Genomic DNA, 11,934 nt, shown 5'->3' on the forward strand with positions numbered 1-11,934 from the left:
ATCACTTTTGCTTTTTATAAAATAACTTTAAGTAAAACTATGAGTTTACCGGCACAATAAACCATAAGTTTTTGTCCAATCAGAACGCGCGTACTATCTTTAGTTAGTTATTTTATAAAATCAGTAATAATAATATGAAATAATCTTTAGAGAGGAAGCTCTAGTCACATTTAGTGGTTTTCAGGGAGGTCCACACCCAGATTAAAAAATATGAGAACTACTAATTCCAATCAGTCTTAAAAATTTAACTATTGCTCAAATATAAAAAGTTAACTGATAAAAAGTTAAAAGGGCAAGAAGGCTAAACAACTAAAAGAAAGGCTAAGTAAAAAATATACAACCAAACTAAAAGATTAACTACCATTCAAATACAAAGGCTTTTGACTAAAATATTTGGCTCTTAGGTTGCGCTATAAAATTTTCCATGGCATGGCTTTCCTTAAAAGATTGGGGAGACTTGCCCAGTCACTAAAGCATCTATATAACTCGTTCTTTAGATCATAACCCCTTTCACATTTTTGACTGTACGTTTGACCTTTTCGTTAACCTGAAACCTTTCCATGTTCCCTTATGCGCCTGGTTATGAAGCAGGGAAATGTGTGTAGTGAACTAGCGGACAATCACCAAAGAGAAGGTTCTTCTCGTGAGCAATACCGTACGGGAAAAAAGAGGAGAAGTGGAATTTACCCATTCTTGTATCCCCAAAGACGCATCCTACCAGCAGAGTCTTTCTTTCGCTTGCTTGATTTTAGCGTATTCTAGAAAGACTGCACCATTTGAGTAAGATCTTTTTGACCCTGCGCTGATCGTTGCTAGTATACAGCTCCGAACACAGGCCTAAAGCCGTACGCTGAGTACAGCAGGCTCAGTTATGATCAAAAATGGTATTTAGTTCCGTGGGTTTCCCTTGAAATGTTAGTTATTCGCTTATAGTAAAGCCGAAAATTGAGCTCAGCCGTAATTACAACATGTCAGGCGGATTGATTGGACTGCCTGTCGTAGCGCGTGGGAACAACTGATACAAGATCAATACACGTGTAATAATCCAGCCTAATTAAGGTTTTTACGTTGATTTCTGTCTATTTGAAGCTTTAAGTTATAACCAAGTCAAAGACATCACCTGCTTTGCTTTTGGTTAACAGTGCAATAATTCAGAAAAACAGGAAGAACTACGAATTAAGTCACCATGCGCTCAGATAATTATATATTAGTATTAGTTTACACAATATAGATATGGGGAATGACAGTCGATCGACTCCTGATAATTGGAACCTTCAAGGGAAATAGAAACAAGTTCGAATTATCGGGAGTTCGAGTTATTGTGGGTAAAATTATATAGAAAACGATCTGAAGGGAAATGAAAATTGCCCCGAGTTAGCGGGAAGTTCGAGTTATAGAGGGTTGCCAGGAGTCGACCGTATTAAAACAGCTGTGTATTATTATGGAAATCACGTACTTGCGAGAATAGCTTGCAAGTAAATGTAATGCGGTGAAATGGCAGTCAGCGGACAAATATTAATATACCCTATACTAATAGAAGCCGAAGTTTCTTTCCGGAATGGTTTTTAGCATTTAAGAAGTTTTTCACTTAGTTGTCTCCCATAACAAAAACATAAAATCAAAACCATTTTTGCTATCACTAATTAATTATACCGCTTTTCGACTATCTGCCCCAAGTTGGTTAATAATGCATATGACACTCACCTGTAATGTACACTAAGTTGTTATACGTCAACCTTGCAATGGACAGGTAAAACGTGCGTACTGTTTTCTGCAGACTGCGAATCATCAATATTACTTTCCACTCAACTGATCTAAAAGAGCGATATGTAAATCATGATAAAGCCCTGACGTACACCTCGTTTCATCGATCACATCCGAGAAATATGGCACTGACAAACTTTACTGAAGATGAAAACCAGAAAACATTCATAGAACTGTTCTGCTCGGCGGAGTTTATTAGAGGTGTAGATAGCGAGCTTATATTTCTTTCAGCTATAAATATTTTTCTTTCCATTACTGCATTTCTGGGGAACACTCTGATCCTAGTTGCTCTACACAGGGAAACTTCACTTCATCCGCCGTCCAAACTCCTGTATCGTAACCTAGCGATAACTGATCTCTGTGTTGGTATCATTGTGGAGCCTTTGTATGTGACAAATTGGACTTCTGTCGTGAAAGAAAGATGGGATATTTGCTATTATTCACTTCGGACAGCAGCTTTCTCAGATGATACTTTGTGTGTAGTGTCTGCATTAACATTGACTGCAATAAGCGTAGACAGGCTTCTCGCCTTGTTGCTGGGGCTCAGATACAGACAAGTTGTAACTTAGAGAAGAACGAGTATAACTGTGATAGGTTTTTGGATTTTGTCCATCGTTGGTGCATCTACTTTTATTTGGAATCTACTTATTTTCACATGGTATCAATACACAGTTGCAGCTTTTTGTCTAGTCACTACAATCTTCTCTTACACAAAAATTTTGTGTACTCTGCGTCATAACCAAATTCATTTTCAGAACCATGTTGCTCAAGGACAACCGAGCCAAGCAATTCCACTGAACATAGCTCGATACAGAAAGGCAGTTTACAGTGCACTGTGGGTGCAGGGAACATTTGTTGTTTGTTATCTGCCGTTTACTATAGCGGCCGCTTTGATGCCTCAAAGAGGGATACCTATATCCGCATATCGTGCTTGGCATTTTACGGCTACTTTAGTTTACTTAAACTCGTCTTTAAATCCCCTGCTTTACAGTTGGAAGATCAGTGAAGTAAGAGAAGCTGTAAAAGAAACATTAAGGCAACTCTTCTGTAGATCGAGTTAGTTTATTATGCTTTTCAGCTGAAAAATCACACTGTTAAATAACTACAAGTACTCGTTTTCTTTTGTCATGTCTTATCAACTGCGGTTTGATTGGTCAAACTTGCTTTAGCAGAGCGAGAATCTAAAACTTCAGCCGTTTTTTTTCCGTCGGTCTTCCTCAAGTGGTCAGCCATGGTCCCAGAGGTTCGTAGCGGAGACCGAGGAAACTGGGGATAACAATCGTGACGACTTCCGTTGCAATAATAATAATAGTAATAATAATATTCATTGCTTTTATTGCGCATTTTAACATTGAAAAATATGATCAAATGCGCTTAACACTTGAATAAGACTAAAACAAAAGATATATTACATACTCTCTATATACTAAAGCTTAAGCAGTTGTTACATTTCCTTCCTAATAGGCAATTTAGCATAACTCATAACAAGTGAGAAGTAAAAACAGAAGATTAAAGTAGAAATTAAAAAACCACGATAGCTCAAGACAGGTCGCTTTAGGCCTCTTTAAAATAGTGCCTCTTAATAATATCCAAAATCATTCTCTTTCCTAATATGGTCCGGTAAACCGTTCCATATCTTTGGAGCAGCTGCAGTAAAGGATCTGTCCCCAAAAGTGCATTTGAACTTAGCGATGGGGTCTTGCAAAATAACGCCCACATTACTCCGCAGGTTAGAGCAAGAACATCGTTTAATATTTATGAGATTACTTAAATACGCAGGCCCCGGATTGTGAATAGCCTTGAAAGAGATCACAGCGATTTTATGGCAAATTCGGAACTTCACCGGTAACCAATGCAGTGCAAGCAGCACAAGGGTAATGTGAAAGTATCTGGGTGTATGGGTGATAAGTCGCGCTGCGGAATTCTGAAGACGTTGCAATTTGGAAAGATGCACAGCTGGTACACCATAGAGAAGACCGTTGCAATAATAAATTCATGCCATGATCATGCCTTATACAAGCCGTTTGGTGGAAGCAGGCGTCAAGAATTTCCTAATTTATCTGATATTATGCAGGTGATAACAGATTGATTAACAAGTCGCGAAACCCGGGAGTCGGAACACGTTCGTGTTTTGGACCTCGGAATCATTCCTAATCATTCCTAGCCTGTGTAGCAGGCGCTTGGAAGTAGTGGGCGAAAGAAAGAACGGGCGCGCGCGAGAGAGACACGCGAGGGGTGAGGGAGTAGTGGAAAAGCAGTCAGCGCACAAATTTTTATATACCCTACTACTAGCCGAGGTTTCTTTCCGCTATGGTTTTAAGCATTTACGAAGTTTTTCAGTTAGTTGCTTCCCATAACAGGCACAAAAATTAAAACCGTTGTTGCTATCATTAATTATACCTTTTTTCGGCCATCTGACCTCAAGTTGGTTAATAATGCATATAACGCTCGCCTGGGCGGGAAAATGATTCGATGATAACTCAAGTTTATAAACTTAACAGTTCGTGTTATTGGAATTTTCTGCCAAATTACTCATACGTCAAGCTTTTAATGTACAGGCAACATGAAAAGCCATTAATTAAAAATCTTCGTACAGTTCCTTTCACCTGAGCCTGCATGGCACATGCAGGCTGCATCATAGTTTGAAGTTAGCTTTGAACACTACAAAACTTCTCTGAACCCCCGTCTCGCCCGACAAAGAAGTGCGTACTCTTTTCTGACTGACTCCAGCTTTTTAACATCAGCTGACAGAAACACGATGATAATGTTATAAACAGCCTTAAGTTATTAGTGATAGACTTGTGAGAATCATATCACTTTCCGCCCAAATTAAAAGAGCGATATTTAAATAAAGCCCTCACTTGCGCCTCATTTCATCGCAGATGAATATGGCTGAGACATACGATACAGAAGATGAAAACCAGAAAATATTCACAGAACTATTCTGCTCGGTGGAATTTATGTAGGTGGCAATCGAGCTTATGTTTCTTTCAGCTCTTAATATTTTCTGTCCATTGCTGCAGATGTTCAGAACCATGTTGCTCAAGGACAACCAAGCCAAGCAATCACACTGAACATAGCTCGATACCGAAAGGCGGTATACAGTGCACTGTGGGTGCAAAAACATTGGTTGTTTGATATCTGCCGTATGGTATAGGAGTAGCTTTGACACCTCAATGAGGGATGACTTTATCGGTATACGTCGTTCATTAGACAATTTACTATTTTTTTTACTTTATTTAAACTCGTCATTAAACCCGTTGCTCTACTGGTGAAGATCAGTCAGAGAAGTAAGGCAAGCTGTAAAAGAAACGTTAAGGCAACTATTCTGTCGATCGAGTTAGTTTACTAAGGTTTTCAACTTAAAATTCTTCTGTGCCAACAACACTCCAAGACTTATCTTAAAACGAATTATACACGTGTAATACTTAATGTCTATTGCGCCTCCAAAGGATCAGTCTTTGGCGGAAAGAGCGGTTTTTATTACCCCCCCCACCCCCCCCTTCATTCCCCCCTCTTTATACATCCCAGGGGAGAGTCATCATAATAACTGACTTCAAATGTATTTGCTTGAGTTTATTGTACGTAAAATTAATAATAAAACAAATTTTAACCAACGTGATCAGTACAAAAATTATAGTACATTTTTGTTGTTTCATGGGATGTTACTGGCTCAGTTCACTTAACAAAGAGTCATTTTTACCTGATAAATTAAGCGAGATGACAAAACATTCAAACCCCGTTTTACGGACACCAGTTTAATACAAACACCTCGTTCTGATAACGGACAGTTTCCTTTGTCCCTGAGGAAAGCATTAACATTTTCTCCAAATTCAACCCACTTACGGGCACCCATCCATGCGGACAATAGTGAAATGCACTGTTTATAAACTTTTCGTTGTGACTTATTAGACTTCTGTTGTGAAAGAAAGATGGGATATTTGATATCACGCCAATTTGGCAGACGACGTTTTAGGTTATCCTTTATGTTCAGTGTCATTATTAACACTGACCGCAATAATGGTGGACAGACTTCTCGCCTTGTTGCTAGGGCTAAGATACAGACAAGTTGTATCTTTGAGTGGAACGAAGTAGTATACCTTCAGCATAGATATACCTTGCCTTCCTTTTATTAATACGCATAAGTGCATTCCTTATACTTGTAAGTGTCTAGTCAGTTCTTTTTTCATATGATAATAAATTGTATAGTCCTTCCTGGATACTAATAAGTGAATAGCCTTTTTTATGTTAATCACTGTACTTTTTAAGCTGTGCCTTGGCTTGCCTGCTCTCTTCTAACCCTGACTGCCCTGACTGCCTCATGTAAAATCTATAGTGTGTTTGATCAAAATAAAAGCGGCATGTCTTAAACGCGCGTGGGCACAACTGATACGAAATTAATGCACGAGCTTTAATCCAACTTAGGGTTGTTTTCTCTCTATTTGAAGATTTAAGTAAATACATCACCTGCTTTGCTTTTGGTTAACACTGTAAAGAATGAAGTTACCAAGCGCTTAAATAATTAATTCACACAATATAGACACTGTGGGGAAATACTGCGTAGAACATTCGACTAGTTACAGTGCAGTGAAATGGTAGTCAGCGGACATGCAAATTTTAATTATACCCTACTACTAGCCGGGGTTTTTTTCCGATATGGTTTTAAGCATTTACGAGCTGTTTCACTTTTTGCCTCCCATAACAGAGAAGAAAATTAAAACCGTTGTTGCCATCACGATTATACCTTTTTACAGCCATTTGACCTCAAGTTGGTTATTAACGCATATAACGCTCGCCTGGGAAAATGGTGATGGCTCAAGCTTGTAAACTTCGCAGCTTGTGTTCTCTCTTCAGTTATTAAAATTTTCTGCCAAATTAACGCAATATAAGGTGTGGAACGTCAAGCTCGCAATAGACAGGCAACATGAAAAGTCATTAAAATCGCACGTCGAGTTAGTCACCTGAGCCTGGCCGATAGGCTACATCATAGTTCTAGGTTATCTTGAACAACAACAAAACGTTTCTGAACCACCGGGAATTTTGTCTGGCCCGACAAAGACGCGCGCACAGTTTTTCGGCAGTTCCCGTGAACCGCAAACGTCAAGAACTCACGTGACCAGGGCCTTGTCGTCAGATTTGCGGTTTGAGGTTCACGTTTGTACGATTAGACCACGCACCGGAGATAAGTGGTTTATCTCAAGGTTTTTTGCATCCTAAAACATCACAATTCCACGTTTAATAAGAAGAAATATGACTGTTTAGAGCTCTTTTCCTTTTTGATTATCGAATTCTATGTCAAAAATAGTTCAAACAATTTTGAAGGCAATTTCTTAGCTAAAATAGAAGTAAGTGGATGATTGAATGAAAACAAACATTGCAGCCGCGAGCTACCACCGGCGAATCATAAGCACCTAATAAGGGCAGACAAGTAACGTGAAACCGTTGAGCGCAAAAAGCAGTTTGTCGTTTGCAGTAAGATGACCAAACCTCAATCTTAAGGTTTCTATTAATGAAAGCACCCGGCCCCAGTTGTTCCAAAGCTGGATAGCGCTATCCATTGGATAAATCACTATCCAGCGGATAAGTATTTGGGAAATCCACTGGATAGAGAATTATCCACCGGATAGCGGTATCCACCTTTTGAACTACTGGAGCCAGAAGAATTACCGCGGATCCAACCTTGCGTTATTAGGGATAAACACCGCCCCTTTCCCCCCCCCCCCCCCCCCCCCCCGGCGGTGGGCGAATCATATCCTTTCCACCCAACTAAATTAAGTGATGACTGAATAAAGCCGTCACTTACCTAATAGCTTATGACATTTCCGTTTTAGAATATATTGGGGTATCAGTTATAGTTTTGTTAAATATAATTAGTTAGATTTGCCGTTTAAGGAAAGGAATAAATTGTTGTTGTTATAATTGTATTTACAGATTTTCACCACACAAAATTATATCTTTCTCAAAATCTCAGCCTGGGGTTTATTCTTAAAGTATTTCTTAAGATTTCGCAAATTTCAGCCTCGATATTCTTATAAAATATATCCTTATAGAAAAAAAAGAGTGTGTTAGCATATTGAAAATGATGTGCGAATCATCAATAACACACCACTCAATCCAAAAGAGTGATCCTAAATAAAGCCCTCGCGTACACCTCGTTTCATCACAGAGAAATATGGCACTGACAAACTTTACTGAAGATGAAAACCAGAAAACATTTAAAGAACTGTTCTGCGCGGTGGAGTTTATAAGAGGTGTAATTACCGAGCTTATCTTTCTCTCAGCTATAAATATTTTTCTTTCCATTACTGCATTTCTGGGGAACACTCTGATCTTAGTTGCCCTACACAAGGAAACTTCACTTCATCCGCCGTCCAAACTCCTGTATCGTAACCTGGCGATAACTGATCTCTGTGTTGGTATCATTGTGGAGCCTTTGTATGTGACAAATTGGACTTCTGTCGTGAAAGAAAGATGGGATATTTGCTATTTTTCTTTTCGGACAGCAGCTTTCTCAGGTTATACTTTGTGTGCAGTATCTTTATTAACAGTGACTGCGATAAGCGTGGACAGACTTCTCGCCTTGTTGCTGGGGCTCAGATACAGACAAGTTGTAACTTTGAGAAGAACGAGTATAACTGTGTTAGGTTTTTGGATTTTGTCCATCGTTGGTGCATCTACTTTTATTTGGAATCTATTTATAACCACACGGTATCAACACATAGTTCCAGCTTTGTGTCTAGCCACTATAATCTTCGCTTACACAAAAATTTTCTGTACTCTGCGTCATAACCAAATTCATGTTCAGAACCATGTTGCTCAAGGACAACCGAGCCTAACAATTCCACTGAACATAGCTCGATACAGAAAGGCAGTGTACAGTGCAGTGTGGGTGCAGGGAACGATGGTTGTTTGTTATCTGCCGTTTACTATAGCGGTCGCTTTGATGCCTCAAAGAGGGATACCTATATCCGCATATCGTGCTTGGCATTTTACGGCTACGTTAGTTTATTTAAACTCGTCTTTAAATCCCTTGCTGTACTGTTGGAAGATCAGTGAAGTAAGACAAGCTGTGAAAAAAACATTAAGGCAACTCTTCTGTAGATCGAGTTAGTTTATTTTGCTCTTTAACTGAAAAATCATACTGATGAATAACTACAAGTACCGATCGTTTCCTTTATTCATGTCTTATCAACTGCAGTTTAATTAGTCGAGCTTGCTTTAGCAGAGCGAGAACCTAAAACTTCAGCCGTTTTTTTCGTCGGTCTTCCCCAAATAGTCGGCCATGGTCCCAGAGGTCCCTGGCGGAGACCGAGGAAACTGGGAATAACAATAATCGTGACGACTTCCGTTGTAATAATAATAATTATTATTATTATTATTATTATTAATAGTTTTATTCAACTTTAAAAAATATGTACATAATTTACAGAAGTATTTGGAGTGAGAATTAAGCACTATATAACATCAACAATAGTATAAATTGATAAAAATAGCAATCACTGTGTCAATAACGATTTCACAAATACATTCCTTGCGGCTCAGATGCGGTCACTAGCTCTTGCAGGCAGTCCAGAGTTTTAAATTAAGTCATTACCAATCCGTCTCTGGTATTAAAAGGAAAAACAAGTTAAAAAGAATAATAATAATAATAATATTTATTGCTTGTATTGCGCATTTTAACATTGAGAAATATATGATCAAATGCGCATAACACTCGAATAAGACTAAAACAAAAGTTGTATTACATACTCTCTATATAGTAAAGCTTAATTATTTGTTACATTTCCTTCTAATAGGTAATTTAGCATAACTCATAACAAGTAAGAAGTAAAAATAGAAGACAAAAGTAGAAATTGAAAACCATAGATAGCTCAAGACAGGTCGCTATAGGCCTCTTTGAAATAGTGCGTCTTAATTAGTCTCTTAAACATATCCAAAATCATTCTCTTTCCCAATGTAGTCGAGTAAACCGTTCCATATCTTTGGAGCAGCTGCAGTAAATTTTCTCTGTCCCTAAGAGTGCATTTGAACTTAGCGATAGGGTCTTGCAAAATAACGCCCACATTACTCTGAAGGTTAGAGCAAGAACATCGTTTAGTATTTATGAGATTACTTAATTACGCAGGCCCCAGATGGTGAATAGCCTTGAAAGAGATCACAGCGATTTTATAGCAAATTCGGAACTTCACCGGTAACCAATGCAGTGCAAGCAGCACTAGGGTAATGTGTAAGTATCTGGGTGTATGGGTGATAAGTTGCGCTGCGGAATTCTGAAGACGTTGCAATTTGGAAAGATGCACAGCTGGTACACCATAGAGAAGACCGTTGCAATTATAATCAGCCGTTTGGTGGAAGCAGGCGTCAAGGACTTCCTTATTTGTCTGATGTTATGCAGGTGATAATAGATTGATTGTCAAGTTGTGAAACCCGGGAGTCGGAACACGTTCGTGTTTTGGACCTCGGAATCATTCCTAGCCTGCGTAGCAGGCGCTTGGAAGTATTGGGCGAAAGAAAGAACGGGCGCGCGCGAGGGAGACACGCGAGGGTCGAGGGAGCAGTGGAAAAGCAGTGAGCGCACAAATTTCTATATACCCTACTACTAGCCGAACTTTCTTTCCGCTATGGTTTTAAGCATTTACGAAGTTTTTCACTTAGTTGCTCCCTATGACAGGCACAAAAATTAAAACTATTGTTGCTACTATTAATTGTACCTTTTTTTCGGCTATCTGACCTCAAGTTGGTTAATATAATGCATATAACGCTCGCCTGGGCGGGAAAATGGTTCGATGATAACTCAAGCTTATAAACTTAACAGTTTGTGTTATTGGAATTTTCTGCCAAATTACTCATACGTCAAGCTTTTAATGTACAGGCAACATGAAAAGCCATTAATTAAAAATCTTCGTACAGTTCGTTTCACCTGAGCCTGCATGGCACATGCAGGCTGCATCATAGTTCGAAGTTAGCTTAAACAACTACAAAACTTCTCTTAACCCCCGTCTGGCCCGACAAAGAAGTGCGTACTATTTTCTGACTGACTGCAGCTTTTTAATATCAGCTGACAGAAATAAGTTATTAGTGATAAACTTGTGCGAATCATATCACTTTTCGCCCAAATTAAAAGAGCGATATTTAAATAAAGCCCTCACTTGCGCCTCATTTGATAATGATGATGATTATGATGATGATGATAAACTTTATTTCAGTGTCAGGTCTTCCAGCTGGCCATGTAAGGCCTACTAATAGGGGGCACTAAATTAAAATACTATCAGCTCTAACTAATTAATGTAAAAAATATTTACAACGAATAAATTTACAAAAATATACATCCTAATATATAATAATACTGATTAATTATGAGGTGTCGTTTCTGTCTAGAAAATGTCGTTTATGTACAACATAGAAAGCAGTTTTTACAGCCCTCTGTGATTACTTGTTTAAGATCTTCCTTACGAATTTTCTTTTCAAAGCTGTAAATTGATTCTGCGTTTTTTTACATCCTTGCTTAGTTTAGACCATATTACTGGGCCCACGTATCTCAGGCTATGTCTTCCGTAAGTTGTTGTTTTGTATCGAGGAATAAAAAAGTCACCAGAATTTCTGAGCCCATAGCGAGGTTTATCTAGCTTAAAAATGTCCTTTTTGTACCGAGGGCATATATTGTACTTTGCCTTATACATAATTATGGCTATATCCTGCAATCAGCGACAGCTAGCCTATAGCTAGTGTCGTGAATTTAGCTTTTCTCAAGAGCTCATCGTATGAACTTCTCGTATCGCAGTAGACGGCTCTTAACGCTCGCTCTTGTACTCGCTCCATCTTTCTGCTATCCGACGCCCGACAAAAATGCCACACTGTATGACAGTATGTAATTTGAGGCATTATGAAAGAAATGAAAATCTTAAGTTTGGCTGATAATGTTAACATGTTTCTAAGCCTCATCAAAACTCCAACCTTCCTAGATGTGTTTTTACATACCTCTTCAATATGCCCACTAAAATTCAAATGTTCGTCAATGGTCACTCCCAGTAATTTCACTTCAGAGTGACTCTCAATATCAATATACATATGTATTTATACTGACAAAAAACATCGTTCAATGTTTTGGGTGTAAATTTCCTGAAAGAGTTCTCCTCACTGGAGCAATATCAATATGTAAAAGGTTTTCAA

At 38.6% G+C, this 11,934-nt stretch overlaps 1 protein-coding gene and 1 pseudogene across 1 annotated transcript; both read left to right on the forward strand.

Annotated features, from left to right (window-relative positions):
- The first annotated feature begins 1,885 nt into the window (after positions 1 to 1,885).
- Positions 1,886 to 2,849, forward strand: LOC140940046 (melanocyte-stimulating hormone receptor-like; annotated as a pseudogene).
- Positions 2,850 to 7,936: 5,087 nt separating this feature from the next.
- Positions 7,937 to 8,875, forward strand: LOC140942150 (melanocyte-stimulating hormone receptor-like). Its single transcript, XM_073391119.1, has one exon. It carries the CDS (start codon positions 7,937 to 7,939, stop codon positions 8,873 to 8,875), a length of 939 nt encoding a protein of 312 aa, XP_073247220.1.
- The last annotated feature ends 3,059 nt before the right edge of the window (positions 8,876 to 11,934 follow it).

The sequence above is a fragment of the Porites lutea genome, chromosome 6 (assembly GCF_958299795.1).
Source record: "Porites lutea chromosome 6, jaPorLute2.1, whole genome shotgun sequence".
Classification (NCBI taxonomy): domain Eukaryota; kingdom Metazoa; phylum Cnidaria; class Anthozoa; order Scleractinia; family Poritidae; genus Porites; species Porites lutea.

Bases quoted from the DNA above. Each gene is read 5' to 3' on its own strand.
- LOC140942150 (XM_073391119.1), top strand. From the start codon at position 7,937: ATGGCACTGACAAACTTTACTGAAGATGAAAACCAGAAAACATTTAAA.